The 21790-nt window shown below is 33.1% G+C and overlaps 1 protein-coding gene across 2 annotated transcripts in view; it reads right to left on the bottom strand.

Moving 5' to 3' along the window:
* CDH18 (cadherin 18) overlaps positions 1-21790 on the bottom strand; it is a 331059-nt gene that overhangs the window by 32060 nt on the left and 277209 nt on the right. For both annotated transcript variants that reach the window (XM_028097979.2, XM_028097980.2), the window contains one exon: positions 4206-4327. In XM_028097979.2, the coding sequence (XP_027953780.1) occupies positions 4206-4327 (122 nt within the window). The remainder of the gene's footprint in view (positions 1-4205; positions 4328-21790) is intronic.

Genomic DNA, 21790 nt, shown 5'->3' with positions numbered 1-21790 from the left:
ATCTGAAGAAAAGAAAAACACTATATAAATGGTTAATGGGACCCAGAAGATAAAGATACGTTTTTGTCACAAATTTAGCCTTCTCTAAAAAATGGAATGGCTTCCCATGTGAGGAGAATAAAGTGATCCACATTTAAAGGAATTTGAGACTCATCTACTCATATACTCATAAAATTTCAGGCTTGGAAGGGCCCTGAAATTCCAACAATTTTCTTTATTTTAGAGATGAAGAAAGCATTTGTCAATGTCACATAAACCATTTCTTAGAAATGCTATGGACCTTAGGTGGTCAGTGTGGAGGGTAAAATAGAATGACCCAGGCTAGCAAGTTGGCACTGACAGGAAAGCATGACCTGGAAAAAGAGCCTGAATAAGCTTTCCCATGATCAAGAGGTCAATGGAAAAAGTCAAGGTCACTGGCCAATATGGAGAGAATTCAATCTAGAAAACTAACACTAGCGTTTTAGATTTGGGAGCACATGTTCACAATGACAGGAGAAAAATCAACTGATCCAAGAGCAAGGACTAAGTATTATTTGCCCAAATTTTCAATGCTTTCACCTGCAAAGGTGGCTGGGACTAGCAAATATGAATTGCTCCCAATACAGCATCTCACTCTATCCTATAAATTTTGAAATTACCTTGAAGTTAAAAAAAAAAAGAAAAAAAGAAATATATTACTTAAAAAGAAAACATCTAAAAATGACTGATGCAATCATTAGCTTATGTTTGGATTTTAAAATTTTTATATCACATTTCAAATGATTCAATTTTAAATTCTCTCAATAACCCACGGACCAAAGAAACAAAGATTTTGTGAGGGATTATATTCTTGTCATTTTTTTATATTAGAGTTATGTTTCATCAAAGGAAGAGTAGAAAATAGATTTCCCCTTTTTTTACTTTTTAATACAGTACATTTTTACTATCATTCCATTTAAATATTTTTAATTTTTATTACTTAAGTGATTCTTAGCTTATTTAGAGGTGCCCTTATTTCCAATGGATTTTTTTTCTAGCAATACTTTTTTTTCTTCCTAGCAATACTTTTGAATTAGTATCTAGCTTTATTTATTTATTTTTTTGTCATACAGAAAATAATAAGGCCAATCCTTTGCAAATTATTAAAACTTACTCTGTGGTCCTGTATACAGTAAATTTTTGGTCAATGTTCTCTGTAAGTTTCAGAAGAATATGGTGATCTGAAGTTGTTCAGTGCATTATTCTATATTTATCAAACAGTAAAGTTTGTTAATTGTGGTGTTCAATTTTCAATATCCTTCCCAAAATTTTATACAATTATTCTATCAGTTTCTGGTAAAAGCATACTAAAACTCCCAATACAACAATGGGCTAGTCTATTTTTTGTTATTTCTATCATTTTTGGTTTGTTCATTTTAAGGCAACATTGATAAGTATATATAAATTTAAAATTGTCATTTGTACCGGGTGTATAAACTGTTTTTATCACAATGAATGTGCTTCTTTATATCTAGTAACATTCCGTTGTTGAAATGTGTGTGTGTGTGTGTGTGTGTGTGTGTGTGTGTGTGTGTGTGTAGTTGGGTAAGTATGTATATAGCAATTAATAAAGTAATTATTTGGTATATTTTTACATATATTTTCTTTCAAACTCTTTTCCTTTATTCTGTTTATTTTATACCTCTATTTTTTAAAGATTTTATTTATTTATTTGAGAGAGAGAGCACGCACGCACGAGCGGTGGGGAGGGGCAAATGGAGAGGAAGGAGCAGACTCCTTACTGAGCAGGAAGCCCCGCTTGGGGCTCCATCCAAGGACTCTCAGATCATGACCTGACCTGAAGGCAGACACTTAACTGACTGAACCACCCAGGACCCCCTATTTTACACCTCGTATAAAAACATTTAAATGACCTTTTTTCTTTCTATTTTGACAATATGCATCTTTTGAGTATTTAAGTGATTTTATTTCAACAAGGATACTAACATATACTTTAAATTTACATCATTTTTATTTACTTTCTATTTTTCCATTTTTTCTATATTTCTTGTCTTATTTCTTGATTTTTTAAATCAAATGACCTTTACCCAGCTATTAGAATTTTGTGTACTAAAACTTTTATCTTTTATTTTGCCTATTTTGTGACAATCTATATATCAGCAGCAAATATGAGAATTTTTCATCCTAATTTTGAGCTTTACAAACTTCACAGAAGTTTCTGGATTATTTTGGAATTACTATCGATTATAAATTTCATATTTTATTAGGATTATATTTTAGTTTTCAAAGGGTCCTTCTAGAATCCTTGAAAATTGCTCCTATAGGAAAAGCTTTTTTACTGTAAAACATACTCTAGTGGGATAAAACCACATGCAACAAGTTTCTAAGTATATAAATTATTTTAAAGTGAACAAACATTTTCATGAAGACAGTTAAGGTCAAGAAATAGAAATGTAAACATTGCTTTCCTTAGGATTAAGTATTTTTTTAAAAAGATTTTACTTATTTATTTGTCAGAGAGAGAGACAGAACACAAACAGGGGGAGAGGCAGGCAGAGGGAGAAGCAGGCTCCCCGCCGAGCAAGGAGCCCGATGTGGGACTCCATCCCAGGATCTTGGGATCATGACCTGAGCCGAAGGCAGCCGCTTAACTGACAGAGCCACCTAGGTGTTCCAGGATTAAGTATTTTTATTTATTTATTTTTTAAAGATTTTTTTATTTTATTTATTTGAGAGAGAGAGAGCACAACTGTGGGGAGGAACAGAGGGAAAAGGAGAAGCAGACTCCCCACTGAGTGGGAAGCCAGACTCTGGGCTAGATTCCAGAGCCCTGGGATCTTGACCTGAGCTGAAGGCAGACGCTTAACCCACTGAGCCACCCAGTCTTTTTAAGTCTTTTTAATTACAGTTTCTACTAGCTTATCAGTTACATGTTTTTTTACTATTTTTATTAGTTGATCTAGGGGTTACAGCATGCATTCTGGACATATAAAATCTATTATAAATTAGTGGTTTATCAATTTCTCAAATTTTAAGAAGCCAAATTTTTCAAATTTTAAGGAACCAAAATTTAAGGAGTTTAGAATATTTTAACTTCATTTGTCTTTCTAACTTATGATCTCTTGTTGCCATGTATATGATGTCTATTTTAAACTCTGGAAAATGTTTCTTTGATTTCTATTTATTCATTAATGATTTAGTTTTTATGAATATACTTATTGATTGTGTTTGTTTTGAAGGTTCCTTATGACTCCAGGCTGCCAGTATAATTATTTTTCTTTTTTACCCAATAAAAGCTTTAGGGTGTACCTTATGGTAAGAGATTTTCACATTTTTGTTGGCTTAACTCTGAGATTTTCTGTTCTGTTTTTGAGGGATATTTTGGTAGAAAAAAGAATTCATGGTTGTCAGTTATTATCGTGCAACTGTTGGGAATTATCTTTCCATTGTTTTCTGGGTCTTATCTTTCTTTTTTTAAGATTTTATTTTTAATTTGAGAGAGAGAGCATGAGCATGGGTGTGCATGGGCAAGTAGGGGGAGGGGGAGGAGCAAAATGGGGAGGGAGAGAAGAGGGAAAGAGTCCTAAGCAGACTCCATGCTTAGAGCAGAGCCTGTCTAGGGGGGTTTGATCCCGCCATCTTGAGATCACAACCCGAGCTGAAACCAAGAGTGGATGCTCAACTGACTCAGCCACCCAGGTGCCCCTGGGTTTTATCTTTCTTGATGAAAAATTAGCTTTTGGTATTATTCTTTTTAAGGTATTATATCTTTTAAAAATGTTTTTACTTTTAATTAAATTTTCTATTTTTTTATAATTATAGATTCATATACAGTTGTAAGAAATATAGGCAGATGCTATGTACCCAGTTTCCCCCACTGGTAACATCTTGCAAAACTACAGTACAATGTCACAGGACAAGAAAGTTCACAGTTTCCTCCTCATTTAATACAAGGCTTCACACAAAGCATTCAATATAATTTTATTGGTATGATGAATGTATGTATGAATGAGTTCATTTTTTGATTTACATTTGGGTTCTGGAGAAAATTTATTTTCAACAATTCTCAAAAAAATCCATTTGGTACTTAAAGCTTTATAAAATTATTTTTACTGAGCACAAAAATAATATTGAGGGATTTTGAGGATTATACCTAAAATAATAGAAATAGAGCTGCTTATTTTTCTTCCATTCCAATGATAGGAAGGAAACAATTAACTTACCTGGCCAGGTTTTGAATTTTCACAGACAACGATATCATATTCCCTGGCAAGTTCAGGTGGATTGTCATTGACATCCAGAACTCTAATACCCACTGTGACATGGCTCAGCAAACCAGGATTGTCTGCAAAACATGCAGGGATATATTTAGTATTTCCATGCACACTTTAGAGGCTTGGTTTAAAACAAATCTCCTTAATACTGTATCTTGTCACTAGCTCCATATGCTGCAACAGGACTTTTGGCAAAAGACAACTTTATGATGGCACTCTTTGCTAGAACTCATTAACTTACAGAAAAATGAAAAATGAACACCAAGGCATGACATGAATGCTAAAATGATATTTTGTCATATCAAGGAAATTACATGTTATTCAGGAACTGGGGTGGGAGAAAGTTGTCAGAATTCATTGTATGCTGTCAGAGTCTAAGGGATGAACAATTGGTTTGATCATTAAGAAAAGCATAGCAGTTGGTAAAAAAAAATTACATAATCTTTAAAAAGTTTGAGTTTTCAAATTTAAATAAACTTGGAGAAAATAAAAAATTACCATTTTTGCACAAAGAATAATTTTCTTCTTATAGAAAAAAATGCATGCAGTATGTGATGTTAAGTCATACGTGGGGGAGAAATAATCATTGAAATCAGAACATAACATAGAATTAATGTATAACTCTGGCAGATATCAAAATATTATAGCTAACATCTTAAATAACTCTTAAACACAGTCTTTCCATTTTTCAGTAAGTTTATTAATTTTGAGATGTGAGGAAAAGGCAAATGTTTAGTTTATTTTACATGTTAAAGCTATAAATGCAGAATTAATAATGGGAAATTAAATATGTATATTTTTATTTCTGATATTTCTGTCATTATTTTTAAAAAATCCAAAATTAAAATAGATTAATTTTAAAAAGTATTACTAAAACAAAAGACATAAAATCTAAATAAATGCATCAATTTATCAAAGTAGAACATGAGAAGTTATATTTAAAAAAAGGGCGTATGGCTATACATAGACATATACAGAAGATACTAAAACTAGTAAGAATATGGATGGAATAAAAAATACCATAGGTGGCTCTAAGAGGAATAGAAAATCTGAGGAGTACTACAGTAACTAAAGAAAATCAAATTTCATTTAAAACATAATTTTTCTAAAGCAAAAAAAAAAAATCAGTTCCAGATTATTTTACCTAAAGTTAAAGAAACAGGTAATTTCAGTCCTATACATCTTTTTCCCAGAAAATGGAAGAAGGAGGAGATACTCGAAAGTTTGTTTTCTGTGGCTTGTGACCTGTCGATATCAATACCAGACATTCTCACTCATGAGAGATTTTACACGTAAATAGCCTAAACAAAATGAGAGCAAACCCAATCCACTGGCGTGTAAAAAAGAAAAAAAAAAATCTATCTTTATCAGTTTGGTTCCACACTTGTTTTGTTTAGCGTTAAAGGAAGAAGGAAGGAAGGAAGATACAAAGAAAGAAATGAGGGAGGACATTTTAAAAAGCATAAAAATTATTCACAGGGTTAATGAATTAAAGGATGGACAAACAAAAATAATCATCTCAACACATACAGAAAAAACAAGAAATAGAATGTAATATCCATAGATGATAAACACAATGAAACCAAGCAAAAAAACAAAAACAAAAACTCTCAGCGAATAAGTAGAAATGTGCCTTCTCCTACTGATTAAGGGCACACTAAACAAACAACAAAACTACAGCGTACATTATTCTTAATGTTGAAAAACTAACTAGAGTTAATTAACAAAGCTATAAGGAAGCTAGAAATAAATCTAACAAAGGGTGTGAAAGACCTATATGCAGACCACTTTATTGAAGTGTCATATTAGTTTAGCTTATTTAGACTTCATTAAAGAAATTAAGAGCTATATCATGTGTGTGGTTAGGAAGATGCAAAATCACAAATAAAACCAACCCTTCTGAATTGACGTGTGTATTCAGTGTAATCTGTTGCAAATCCCAATGTCCATAGAATTAAAAGCTGATTCTAAAGTTTATAAGTACTAAAATTATTTAGACTTGTATGGAAAAGAACAATAAAGTGTACTTGCTCTACAATTCACCAAGGTTTATTATAGGATATTCACGGCCTTACTCTTGCCGGTACATAAATAGATCTCTTCTACTCTAAATGTCAGATATGATTTTTTTCATGTATTCCTATATTTCCCACTAGGTACTTGCTCACCTTTCCAGAGCAGACAAAAGTAATCTGTTCTAGAAACCTGAGGCAAGAATAATTTTATTGGCTCTAATCATTAGTATCAGCAGCCTTAATTGTCCCTGAGTAAATAGTTCTCTGTTATTTTCTGAGCAGGCAGAATTATAAGCAACCTTAGTGAAGTTAGGAAAAAAAGAAAAAGAAAGAAAGAAACCTGTTTTGTAGAAGATTCTGGAAAGATTACATCTTGATGAAAGGCTAGAATAAAAGAACAACTAGCATCTGATCTTGTTCAACATTCACCTTCTCCCTGTCCCCACTCTGTCTTGCTCATGCTGAACCCTGGACTGGGACTGGCCTTCCACTCATTCCATACTGGGGTACAGGAAACTCAGTTCTTCTCAATTCTTCTAGATGGAAATAGACTCTATGTTGATCGAATATTATTTTATTACTCCAATGTATAATTACTATTCCATAACTTACTGATTAAAAGCACAGCGTTTAGCATCAGACAAAACCTGTTTATCTGTAGACCTACTACCCTTATGTGTTCTGTGGGGAAGCTGAACTGAATTTAACCTTGGTGTGGTTATGACTAATGATCTGTGTGCCATGCCCTGCCAGGGGCAACCGCAGGAGGTACTGATGAAGAGTTAGGAAAAACAGAATGTTGGAGTAAGCTTACTGTCATTACCAATGCAAATTGAATACCTGCAGTCTATTTACTAAAAGTAGCATGATGTGTAAAAACTGTGGCTTTAATTCCAGATAATTAGAGGTTGAAAACCCACTATGGCTTTGTATCCTCTTGCAGTCTACCTGCCCGCATTCTGGTATTTTCTGCTCAGTAATAAAATTAGCTAATTCTAAATTAGCAAACTGGCAAGTTCTTTTGGGTTTCTCTTCTTTCTTTCCCACAGCCACTGGGTTAGTATGTTACCCTTCAAATGACAATAACTTTACCTATAAAATGTGAACATATTCACGTGTGTTCGTGTGTTCGAAGCATTTCCTTCTGTTCCTGAAGTTCTTAATGCAACATTTCTGTTATTGCTATTGTTACTTTTATCTTCATGCTTTATTTCTAGCAACTGTTTTTTTTTTTAAATAGATGTATAATTGGCATACAATATTAGATTAGTTTCGGGTGTACAAGAACATAAGTGATGTGGCAATTACATACATTACAAAATGCTCACCATGGTAAGTGTAGTTACCATGTGTCCTCATACAAAGTTATAATATTACTGATTACATTCCCCAGGCTGCAATTATTTATGTTAGAATTGGAGATCTGTACTTAATCCATTCAGCTGTATTGTCTACCCACCCTCCTGCACACCTTTCTTCCTCTCTGGCAATCGTCAGTTTTTTCTCTATTTATGAGTCTGTTTCTGTTTTTGTTTGTTCAATTTTAAGTCGTTTTGATGGCAGAGTAAATTAAACACATTGGAATCTGACAAATTTAAATATGAATCCCCTTTCCAGCCCTCTATTTAGGAACATGAAATTTGGAAAGTTATTTATTATTTCTATGCCTTCATTACTTAATCTGCAATGAGTTATTTAACTTGCCAAATTGTGTTTCTGAGAAACAATTAAGGAAATCATGTAAATTTTAAAATACTGATCCTGGGAGAGAGCAGACTGCACATTTGAATCCTTTCTGAAGATCAAAAACAAAACAAAACAAAAACAAAACACAATGGGCTGGCAATCCTATACATATGATTTCTAGCAGAAACTACACTATTTAAAAATCATCCATGTTTTACCCAATACCAATGTAAAAGCAGCTCACATTAGCAGAGTGCTCTCTGTGCAGATAGTGATGCAGTGAAAGTCTTGGTATACGGTATTTCCGTGCAATTGCAAGTTTGATGCTATGATTTTTAGAGGATTTTCCATAACTTGGGGAACAATCCATTTTATCCAGTGAGCGCATAAGTCTGATATGTGCATGTCACTATGATGGGCTCTAGCGAACACAGAGCAATGAAATATACCACTCCCGTAGATTCACCATTATCAGTATAGAAGAAAACAAATTAAATATTAATATTTTTTCAATTTGTTCTCTTTAAAATTGTGACTTAAGTGTTCAATTTATTTTTATCCCACAGTCGTTATGACTTAAATATTTCCCTCCTAAAACTCTAAATCATGACCGTTAGAATATGTAGTATAGTTTACTAGGGAATTCAACAGATGTCTAATCTAAATATTCATATTCCAAGTTAGTATTAAATACTTTTAAATGTATAAATTTAGACTAGTGCAAATTTTCTTGTCTGTAAAATGTATTTTCCTCAAAATGTGCTTTCATTCAATCAAAATGAAAAACCTCATATATTACAATAGTAAATTGCAGTGATTATGAATTTAATTAAATAATCACATTTATATCTGTCTATGATTCATAAATGCCCATGCTTATGAGGATGTGTTTCCAACTGTGTGTTACAAATGTGTTTAATTAAAGTTTTTTTTTTCTTTTTTTTCTGGTCTGTGTTTCTTTGATTTCTATTAAAAGTTTTCATTAAAAGTAGGTATGTATAAACCAAACAGTCTGAACTTTCATGAATCATTCCTGTGAACTGAGGCTAGACCATTTTAAAATGTTAGGCTAATATTTTATTAACAAATATGTTTCTAATATTTCCTTAAATAAAAATAAGTACATAAAAATAAATTTTGCAAACTAGTACTCAAATGAAACTGAATTTTTAAAAAAACATTTATTTATTTATTTTATTAAAGGGCTGGGGCAGAGAGAGAATCCTGAAGCAGACGCCCCACTGAGTGTGGAGCCCGATGTGGGTTTTGATCTCACCACCCCGAAATCATGAACTGAGTGGAAACCAAGGATCAGCCACTTAACTGACTGAGCCACCAAGGCGTCCCTGAAAATTCTCATTCAATCTATTTGTTTGAAAATGAGACTGTTATGCTCTTTTTAACTGGTATTTTGAAATTTGTATGTAAAAGTCATATATCAGTTTTAGGCAAAAAACTAAGATAAAATAACTAATAGGTGATAGATACTCCTTACTAATATGAGTGTCTAATCTATTTAAGAACTGTTTTATGGCTAAAACCGTCACAATGCCTTGTACAAGCCTGGCGTGCTGCAGATACGCCTTTTCTCTCACCTCCCTTCCTTCTTTGTATCTTGTTTAAATACTGAGAAACCGAATATTGTATTCAAAATAATTTGTTATAATGGATAAGTAAGAATTCATATCTGGTATCTAACTGATTAACTCTTAAATGTTTCTTTCTTGTTGCCAAATAAAAAGGTTTAAAATAAAACATTCTATGACATTTATAAGATAAAAAGTTGAACTGACCCTATACATTTTAAATCCCTTAATTTTATTTTATTTTTTTATTTTTTATTTATTTTATTTTTTTAAAGATTTTATTTATTTATTCATGAGAGAGAGAGAGAGAGGCAGAGGGAAAAGCAGGCTTCCAAGGAGCAGGGAGCCCAATGCGGGACTCGATTCCAGGACCCTGGGATCATGACCTGAACGGAAAGCAGACGCTTAACCATCTCAGCCACCCAGGCGCCCACTTATTTTACAGTAGTTCAAAAAACCTGGTAGTTGTCTAGAAGCTTTTTCAAAAATTACTAAGTATTTAGAAACACATCACCCCAAACTCAATGTATTTATGCGGTTTTTTGTCAGTTTGCTGTATAAAATTTTATTAATGGCCCCATCATCATAAAGAACTCACTTTGAAGTGAATTACCTAAAAGGAGTCTCAATTCTCTTATGATATTTTTTCCTCTTTACCCCTAAATCCTCCAGAAATTCCCAAAATGTCTTAGTATTTTTGCCTGAGACTAAATAAGTGGGAAGCTGCTAAAGTTTAAATTACGCCTCTGATTTTAGGAATAAATGCTGTTTTGTTCTTTAAGTTAGAACCATAAAGTCAAAGTAATTCACCTCTAAGTGAAATTAATTACATCGGGATGACGCATTTGCTATTGATTATAAAATAAATTGAAAAATAGTTTAAAAAATCTCTTAAAATTGGCCCATTCAATTGCATGAAAGAATCTAACAAAGGTACCATTTACTTTCTAATTTTTGTGATAATTCAGAGTTTTTACATTTACTTTCCTTCTTGGTCTATTCATCTATAGTGTCTGTGATCATCGAGTTTTCATCTTTATTGAGTCCCCGCAAATTCAGCTTGTGATCAAATATCATGCTATCCTTTGAACTATATTTGCAATCATATGTTGTTATGCTGCCAGAAGTTCACTAATAGAATGGACCATCGTTTTGCATTTTTTGGGGGGTAAGCAATGTAAGGATAATAAAATTTTTCTTATCTGATACAGTCAGCATTCAAAAGTGGTTTTGTTAATTACAGAAAAACAACTAACATAGAATATCATTAATGAAAATTATATATATATATATTTTTTTTTTCCAAACGTTTGTACTAAAATATCCAAATGTCTAATCATTCAGCAATCTCAACTCTGGTGTACAGATAAGGCCTTATCTCTGAGAATGGATCTGCTGCTGCTTGGGGTTCAGCATCACCATTCTTAAAAAAAATTACACTTGTTGCATCATCTTTGGGCCCCAAATTTATTCCAAGGGAAGGAAGGACATGAAGATATGTTCAAAACAGTTTAAACACAGTAACATTTTAATGAAATTCCCTGAAATATTATAATAGTCTTAGTTTTAGCTAAAACCACTTTTAACAAGTCTTAGGAAAACTTAAGCTTGAACTACACAAATCCTGATTCCATTATGCACATCTATGACATTCTTTGGTGTAATATTTAAATAAATTAAATAATTACAAAGATAAAGTTAACAGGTTTTGAAATAGAATTTAAGAATGTAAAATTCAGATTTTGGCCAGAAATAGCAACTGATACCAGACTAACCTGCTGTCATAAGTGACTATAAAACTGAAATTATATGAAGATATTCTTCTCATACTTTGGCAAATGGACACTGAAGAACTATGCTACTTGAGAGCAGAGAGAACCACAAGCTGAATGCAAGGATCTCCTCCAGCTTTGATTACGTTCATCATAACCACGTGGGATATATTCCAAGAAGGAAAGGCTGGTTGTTTAACATTTAAAAATCAGTGAAAATAATTCACCACACACACATAATTATTTCGATAGATGCAGAAAAATATAACAAAACATAACACCGTATTGGATTTAAATAGAAAAAAAAGCAAGCAGTAAAGTAAGAATGGAAGAGACTTCCTCAACCTGAATAATTGTATAACAAAAACCTATAACTGTCATACTTACAAGAGAAAAATTGAATGTTTTAACCTAAGGATCAGAAAAAAAAAAAAAAGGCAGGGATATATCCTGTAGCAATTCTCCTGGGAATCATATTAAAGCTTACAGTCAGTGTAATTAGAGAAAGAAATAAATGTTATGCCAATTGAAAAGTTAGAAACAAATCTATATTTCTTTAGAGGGGATCATCCATATACAAAAGACCAAATAATCTACAAAAAGCTGCTACTGCTAATATGAGAGTTACCAATATTGTAGGATACAAACTTATATTAACATCTACTTCTACAATAATAAAAATAAAGAAACATTTAAATAAATATCAAATTTATGTAACATGAGAAAAATGAAACCAAATAAAATATGTTCAGCATCCGTATGCTGAAACCTACAAATATTACTAAGATAAATTTAAAACGCCTAGTTAAGTGGAAACATATATTATGTTCGTATATAAAAGACTCAATATTTTTGAGACATCCATTCTCCCAAGCGTGAACTATAGATTAGTTGCAATACAATAAAAATTCCAGCTGATATTGTTGAAGAATCTGACAAGCTGATACTAAAATTTATCTGAAAATGTCCTAAGTTGGCCCAATTTTGATGAAAGAATGATGCTGAACTTAATTTTAAGTGTTAGTAAGTAGACACAATAATCAAGACAATAATATTGCATAAGACTGTGTGGATGTATGTATAGTGTTATATAATATATGCTTATATGACTAGTGGTACATACAAAAGAGAGAGTTAATCAAAAACAAAAGTGGTCAAGTGTTAATGGAAAAGTTGCCATGATTATTAAATGGAGAAATGGCATTTATAACAAATAATGGATTCACTGGAAATTAAATGTGAAGTAAATTAAACTTGACCCTTATTGCATATAAAATATCACTCAAAGTAAGCCTTAGACCAAAATATAAAACCTTCAATTTAAATATACAAGAACAGATAGGGTAAATATTTTGTTACCTTGTGTTTAGTAAATAATTCCCTAAAATGTGTTGAGATTCATATACAAGATATTAAAACATCTTTTCTGGAACCATTAAATTCTTACAATTTCAAGAAACACAAAAGCTGAGACTTTAGGACAGCTAATATAATTTTGGAATTGAAAACAAGCATATTTTAGAGTGGAATTTTTCTGCATAAAATGAAATATATTTAGGGAGCTTTAACTCATACATTAAACATACATACTAATTTCTGGGTCAATCACTGATTATAGTTATGTATTTATTAAAAACATGTTAAACATTCTCTTTGAAAAACATTTGAGAATACTTCTAAGAATATATTATATGCCCTTGGTGTATGTGTACCCAAGTTACATATATTGAGAAGTTTTCATATTTAAAATAGGAAACATGTATACAACATGTTATATCAGCAATATTATTAATAGATGAAGCTATAACAACTGAAATACATTGGGGTTTTAAAACATGAATTAAAATAGATTTATTTTCTCATCATAGAGAAAATAAAAAAAAAGAAAAAACTTCAACTGTATTCCTTTACCTGGATGAATCTTAAAAACATAGCACTGAGGAAAAAACCAAAGAAAGTGCATATAATATTAACCTATCTATATATAATATCCATGAGCCAAAGATGTAGTTATGTACATATATATATGTCCAAAATGTATTTGGTAAAACTATAAAGAAAAGAAAGGGACAAATAACACTAAATTCAATATTGATAAGCTCTGGAATAAAGAAGGATTTAATAGTGAGGTGTATTTACTTATTTATTTATTTTAAGATTTTATTTATTTATTTATTTGCGAGAGAGTGAGTGAGAGGGAGTGCCACAGGGTGGGGTAGAGGGAGAGGGACAGAGAGAATCTGGAGCAGACTCCACGCTGAGATCTCACTACCCTGAGATCCTGAGGTGAGCAGAAGCCAAGAGGCTGATGCTTAACCGACTGAGCCACCCACTCACCTCTAGGGGGTGTATTTAAAGCCTTATTTCTTTGAGGTGAGTGGCTCTGAAATTGGTGTTCATTTTATTATTTAGACTGACACATACTTAAGATATCAATATATTTGACATATATTATAATTCTAACTGGAAAACATTTGGTACAATTACTTTAATTTATCCAAATATTAACAGAGATATATGTGTGTATACATAACATACACACACCTCATATATGGACACACAACTTCATTCATGATATCAAGTTATAGTCTAATTTTCAACTAAGCACAGTTTTCATTGTTTTATTTATCAATGTCTTCCTTTATGGGTTGTACAATTTGTATTTTTATAAAATTTTCTCTATTCCAAAGTCACAGTAATAATATCCTACATTTCATTTAAAATTTTAGGTTTATCTTCTATGCACTGGAATTACTTAGTTTGCATAGTTGTAAGGTACATAATTTTACTTTCTTTGCAGAACCAGATAATATAGCTCTGTCTTCACCTGTTTGTTGAGCTGTCCATCTATTCTCCCTACTGACTTGCAAACAACTCTGTCTTGTAGCAATTTGACTGTATGGTTCTTAGAAAATATATCTTGTATCAACACATTTTTTTTAATTGTTACATGGTTTAGTATGTCATTAATGTCAATATATTTTGCTCTGTATGCTTGAAAATGATATGTATTCTTTAGGGCCCTGGGTGGCTCCATCAGTTGAGCACCTGACTCTTTTTTTTTTTTTTTTTGGCTCAGATCATGATCTCAGGATCTCGGGATGGAACTCTGCATTAGGCTCTGTGCTCAGCGGGATGTCTGCTCTAGGATTCTCCCTCTCCCACTGCCCCCCCCCTGCTCGCAATCTCTCTCTAAAATAAATTATTTTATTTTAAAACTTTCTATATCTTTATATCTCATATGTACCTATTACAAGTAGCATAAGAGGATTTTATTTTTCCTTACTTCACTTCAGTATGGTAATTTTTTTTTAATAGGAGGGTTTATTACAATTACACCACTTTGGTTAATATATATTTTTACCACTGTATTGTGTACTTCAAATTTGTCTTAAAATTTTTTTATCACTCCTAATATTATTTTCCAGTATTTTAAGGTTTTATCCTGTTATGTCTTCTAATTTTAAATCTGTTTACTAAATTTATTTTCTTTTCTTAACCCAGAAATATTAACATGCTTGGGTATCTCTGGAAAATATAAGAACAATAAACAGTTTACTCTCTTTCTATACATTGTAATAACTTTTAAGTGCTTTAATTGGATGAAGTTTCTCAAATTTGTGCCTATAAGTGATGATGATGATGATTGATGATGATGATGATATTTGTGGGTTTGTTCATCTGTCAAATTTGACAATTTGTTATTACAAAGAAAGGTGTTCTCATGTGTACCACTTTCTTTGTCATTATTCCTTATTGAAACTTACACAATCCTTTTGAGATAATTTTCTTTCTTTTAATGAATCATTCAACAGCAATGTACTTTCTCAATTTTGGTTGTTTGAAAGATTTTCTGTATCACATATTTTATGTTTCTGTTATTACAGTTATTGGGGCCAAGGTGATCTAAAATGATTTGTAAGAAGTGTCATATACACAATTTCTGATGGGTAACATTTCCCATTTTCATTCTCTCTACCCAGAACTAAAGTAAAAACAGAAGATATGTATTACCTTTATCCTTTGTTTGGCAGTGTATATGTATGTGTGTCTATCTTGAGTCATTCATTATGAGTATCATGTTTTGGAGTCTCAATTTATTTGGGAATATCTTTTCTGAACAACATATGAAACAACAGATGTTGGAGAAGATGTGTAGAAAGGAGAACCCTCTTACACTGTTGGAATGCAAACCAGTGCAGCCTATTCTGGAAAACAATATCGGTGTTCCTCAAAGGGTGAAAAATAGAACTACCCTATGACCCAGGAATTGCACTCCTAAGTATTTCCCCAAAGGATACAAAAACACTAATTCAAAGGAACACATGCACCTTAATGCTTATAGCAGCATTATCAGCAATAGCCAAATTATGGAAAGAGCCCAAATGTCCATCAACTGGCATATGGATAAAGAAGATGTGGTGTATAAGTGTGTGTGTGTGTGTGTGTGTGTGTGTGTGTATATATATATACTTATAATGGAATATTACTCAACCATCAAAAAGAATGAAATCTTGCCATTTGCAATGATGTGGATGGAGCTAGAGTGTATTATGCTAAGCAAAATAAGTCAGTCAGAAAAAGACAAATACCATATAATTTCATTCATATGTGGAATTTAAGAAACAAAACAGATGAACGGGGTGGGGGGGAAGAGGGAAGTAAACCAAGAAACAGACCCTTAACTATAGAGAACTAACTGGTGGTTACCAGAGGTGAGGTGAGTGGGGGATGGGCTAAATGGGTGATGGGTATTAAGGAGGGCACTTGTGATGAGCATTGTTGTATGTAAGTGATGAATCACTAAACTCTACTCCTGAAAATAATATTTACCCTGTATGTAGCTAACTGGAGTTTGAATAAAAACTTGGAAGAAAAAGAGAGCTACATGGTACTACTTATTTAAAAAGGAATATTTTAGTAGTTCTCTGGATAATAGATTAAAAGAAGCTAGGGTTAAGTGCAAAAGCCTATTTTGGAAGCTACTATAGTATTCCAGCTGAGGGGTGATGGTTATTTGGACAGGGATGGGAATGATGGAAATGTTATGAAGTAGTTGAGTTATGGATATTTTTTAAAGTATAGTTGATAGAAGTTTCTGATGAATTGGATGTGTAGCATGAGAGGAAAAGGGGAGACAAATATGACACTGAGTGATTTTCATGAGCGATCTGGACTACAGCCATTATTATTGAGAGAGGTAATGCCTCTGGAGGAGTAGATTTGGAGAGAAATTGGATTTTGAGGAAACTATTTACTTGGAGCATTTTGAGTTTGAGAACTCTGAGAAGAGATTAGAGTGGCTAAAATGGAATTCGGGGAAAAAGTGGATGCATATGAAAATTTCAGAGTCATCTACATATAGATGTTATAGAAACCCATTAGACTGAATGAGATTATGTGGGCAATAACTCCAGGTAGGTCTAAGGTTTGGAAATCAGGATACCCCACTATTCAATGAATGGAGAGATGAGAAGGAACTAAGAAGCACACTGAGGTAGAAGAACCAGTGAAAGAAGAAGAGCATCTAGAGAATGCTATGTCTGTAAGCCAAAGTAAGAGCCTGTTTCTTGAAAAAGTTGTCAATTGTGCCGAATATTGCTCCTTTGCTGAGCAAATGGAGGAGAAAATTATACTTCATATTTTAGAATATGGAGGACAAATATAATTTTGGTGAAGTAGTAAAGACGAGTCTTTTAAGAATGGATTTTTTTAAAGATTTTATTTATTTATTTGGCTGAGAGAAAGCACAAATAAACAGAGCTTCAGGCAGAGGGAGAGGGAAAAGCAGGCTCCCCGCTGAGCAAGGAGCCCTATGCGGGACTCAATCCCAGGACCTTGGGATCATGCCCTGAGCCGAAAGGCAGACACCTAACCGACTGAGCCACCCAGGTGCCCTTAAGAGTGGATTTTAAAGAGCATGGGGATAGAGAGTGCAGGGTGTGAATACAGGCAACTCTTTCAAGAAGTTTATTAGGAAAGGGAATTGGATAATACAGTTGTATCTGGCTTTGGAAACACTAGATCAAGGTAGGTTCTCAGTTTTTGTTTGCTTGAGTACATTTTATTTTCAGATAGAATTAAAGCCTATTTTTGAGGACAGAGGAATTATGGAGGGGGAAAATGAAGATAAAGGAGAGGAATTAATTGACAGTTCAGTGACTGAGTGAACAAGAAAGATGACGATTTAGGGCCTACATGAAGGGATGGCCATAAACATTGTGTGGAGAGCTCACACACAGCACCTTGAAGGAAGCCAGATTTACGGAAACTAATGCCCACAGTATTAGCTAGGCTGCTAGAGCTAATGACAGGAAACTGTGGAAACCCTCTTCTGATTGTTCTTTTTGATAAGCACTAGAGAAGCAAGATCACCTGATATATGTAAGGAAATTGGAAAAGGTATTGGAAATTTGAAGAGCCAGGAAAACTATAAAAGAAATATCTGGCCGTGCTGCAAATAATTGTTTCAGTTATTCAAGTTCCTTTTGAATACAGAAATTTGTTCCCATTCTTCTAGAATTTGATACTGAGATTGGGATAGTGCACATTTTAAGAACTCAAATGTATCGGCATATTACACAAAAAAACAACAAAAAATAGAACGTAGTATATATTATAATTGCCTCACCCAAATTCTCCCCATGGGTAAAACTCAAAAGAGGTTTGAATGGAAATGGCCTGCAAGTAAAGATAAGAAGTGGGTCTTGATGGTCCTGAGCCAATGTGAATAACCCCATACATTTTGCCATAATTTATCTACTTATGGGCACATATTATGTATTAAATACAATTTTTAAAAACAGTGAATGGAGATTAAGTTCAGACCTAATTGGAGCAACATTTTTAAAAATATTTTACTTATTTATTTGAGAGAGCGAGCAAGCAAGAGAGAGCACGAGTAGGGGGAGGGGCAAAGGGAGAGGGAGAAGCAGACTCCCTGCTAAACAGGGACCTGGAAGTGAGGCTCCATCAAACCCCGGATCATGACCTGAGCTGAAGGCAAATGCTTAACCCATTGAGCTACCCAGGTACCCCTGGAGCAATATTTGTAATGAATGTCTGAAGTGACAATTTATCTCACCCTGGATGTGAATGAGGATGAGTGAAATCCAGTTTCAGGTGGCATTCATCCTGTTACCATACAGCAAGTTAGCACAGTCCTTCTCGCTTGTTACTATAATATAGCAACACTAAAGCAAAAGACGAGATAACAAGGAATGCAAAAAAGAAAAAAATCACAGAAAAATAGAGATAGGGACCTGATCAAGATAACCCTGAAGCCTAATTTACCTATGAACTTTACAGGTATATGGGCCAATAAATTTCTTTTAAATCTTAAAACAAATTGAATTATTTTTAGATATTTTGTACATATCTGTTCCATGGCAACAGGTAATTAATACACTGACATATATATTATAAACAAATATTTCATAAAAGTATTTTGTTTTATTACTTTTGATCCTTGGTTAAAGCAATACCAATTTCTTTGGGTGCTCTTCCCTTTGTCTGCCAGGGAAAAGTGTCAAATAGGATCCTTTTGTATATTAAGGGGAATTACTGATATGAACACATTTGTGAAAGGCAAATTTATCATATCAAAATGAGCACGCTGCCAATAGCAAAATAATGTGTAGAAGCTAGAGGGACTTAAAGCCACTCACTCTTCAGTAATGGAATTTTGTATTGGTAGATGCTGCTGCTAACAAAAATTTATTTCAGGCAAAGAGGAATGAATTCATAAAATCTAAATTTAATTTCCATCACCTAAAGTTACAATTAGATTAAATTTGAAATCTGTGGATCCTAATCTTTGAATATGTTTGCATGAGAATTGAGGGGGAAAAAAAAAACAAGAAAGAGTCAACAAATAAACAGCACGTAAACATTGGTTTCTGGACTGAGTAATGCATATAATTTATTTAGAGAAGTGAAACAGAGCTGAAGAAAACATCGTAACAGTGCAAAAAACAAGTAGTGCTGTTCTTTAATTTGTGAACTCTGGTAAGAGCCGAAACCTTTTATACTCATTTGAAGTATGAATACAGTACCAGCTCCCTGACTTTGGCTCCTGTGGAAATACAACTGTCAGCCAAGCAATGAACAATGGGGGTCCCATTTCAGGGTATTTATCAGGATAAGCTCTCACATATGGTGCACAGAACAAGGAGAAATAGTTAGAGAAATAGATATTTTAGGCAAAATGGGAAATGTATATAATTTAGTGATCATTGAACTGTGTAGTAAGTCGTGAAGTTTTTGGGCAGTTAAGGTTGGTACAGAGATGAAGGACAAAAATATTCATGTATCCAACACAGTTTGATGTGTCAGAAAATGTTCTTAGTATTTGTGGGGACTATGATAAAGATAAACTAGACCTGATTTTTAGATTTGGGATGTTCACAATCTAGTAGAGGGGAAAAATATTACAGTAAAATGTGATAAGTGCCATATTTAAATCTAAGAAGTGATAAGCGCTCGATTAAGCCATGCATAAAGTTAGAATATAGAAGAAGAAGCTGTAAAATTTGCCTAAGAGGTTGAGGGAGATTTCACAGATGTTGTGACATATGAAATAGTTCTTAAAAGTAAATAGATGTTTGTAGGGCAGAACAGAATGAGCAGAGGGCATTGAGAGATGAAGGGATTACATAATTATTGAAAGAACATGGCCTGTTTGAGGATCTGTGACTAAAAGTATGATACACGTTTTTCTAAGAATTAAGCTGCGAACAGAGAGGGCCAAATTTTATAAAGAAAAATTCAGGATGTATGTGTGTACTCATGCCTTTGGTATTAGTACTAAATGGAGCTATGACATAAATTAAGTTGTGATTGGAAGCAATGTTTCTTAATAATAATTTACTTTAGAATATCCTAAGCCAGTGGTTCTCAAACTTTATCATGCATAAACCCTAGATACTGGACTACAACAAGGTTTTACTTCATGGTGTGTCCAGATATTTGGTCACTTTTCTGTTTGTTTCTATGAGGGTGTTTTTGAATTAAATTAACATTTAAATTGGTAAACTAAACGGGCATCTGGCTGGCTCAGTTGGTATAGCATGTGACTTGATCTTGGGGTCATGAGTTCGAGCCCCACGTTGGGTGGAGAGATTATTTAAATAAGCAAATAAATCTTAAAAAAAAAACCCAGATAGACTAAAACAAATTGTTCTTCATGTGACTGGGCCTTATCCAATCAGTTGAAGACCTGACTAGAAAAAAAAGGCTGACCTTCCCTTGAATAAGAGAGAATTCTTTTGCCTGATTGCCTTTAAAGTAAGATAGTGGCTCTTTCTGGTTTTGGCTTTTGGACTTGACCTGGGACGTTGGCTCTTCAGAGTTTTGACTTCCCAGCCTCAATAACTGCATGAACAAATTTCTTAAAATAAATCTCTTTATTGATTCTGAATCTTTCTAGATTCAAATCCTATTGGTTCTGTTTCTCTGTAGAACCCTGACTAATACAGGTATAGCTGGAAACAGAATGCAGGCTAACCTTTACTCATCCTTCATCTCAAGACTGAATCCATGCATTATCCTGTCTAAGAAACCTTCACTGATCCTCTTAGGGAGGCTAAACTACCATGGTGTTATGTTTCTCTAGCCCCTAAAAACCTTATTGCCACAATAATTATCAATAGTGCAATCATCTATTTACCTTGTCTTCTGCATGAGCTTCTTGAATTGCTCAAAAGTGAAATATGGTCCTCAGTATCCTTACTGCCTAACATATGATACTGCCTAGGAAGTATCATTTATTAATACATTTTGAGTGAATTAATCAATGTTTAGTTTAGGATAGAAATGATAAATTATACCATACCAAAGTACTAGAATGGTGGCTTAGAAAGTAGAAAATGCCAAGTGAAAAGAGAATGATTAATATAGTCAGATATCACAAGGAAATCAGGGACAGATCAGAAATGAAAAGTACTCATTGGTTTAGCTATTAGTAAATTATTATCATAACATCAATTTCTGAAAAGCAGTGTGGATAAAATTATACATTATCTTGACCTGAGGCATGAATAAGGAAATGGGGGGAGATAGTAGCTATTTACTTGAGAAAACTATATTAATAACTATTTACTGAGTACCTAATAGTACCACTATTTTACTAGTCATATAAAAGGAAAAGTAAGCCATAGCATACAACCTTGAAAGAATATTTATTATCCAGTAAAAAGAATAAGATTTCATTTTCTTTTCTTTCTTTCTTTCTCTCTCTCTCTCTTTCTCTCTCTCTCTCTTTCTTTCTTTCTTTCTTTCTTTCTTTCTTTCTTTCTTTCTTTCTTTCTTTCTTTCTTCTTTCTTTCTTTCTTTAGATATTTTAGGGTCATCATAGGCACAATTCTAAAGATGATAGAATAAGATTCCTGTTCCTTGTTTATTCAACCAAACATGAATCTAGGTACTGCTGGGAAAAGATTTTGTTGATGTAGTTAAAGTCCCAATTCAGTTCACCT

This window comes from Eumetopias jubatus, unplaced genomic scaffold (genome assembly GCF_037043125.1).
Source record: "Eumetopias jubatus isolate StellerSeaLion01/CBP00866 unplaced genomic scaffold, mEumJub1_p1.0 scaffold_5, whole genome shotgun sequence".
NCBI lineage: Eukaryota > Metazoa > Chordata > Mammalia > Carnivora > Otariidae > Eumetopias > Eumetopias jubatus.
This window is presented reverse-complemented; position numbering and strand designations above follow the sequence as displayed.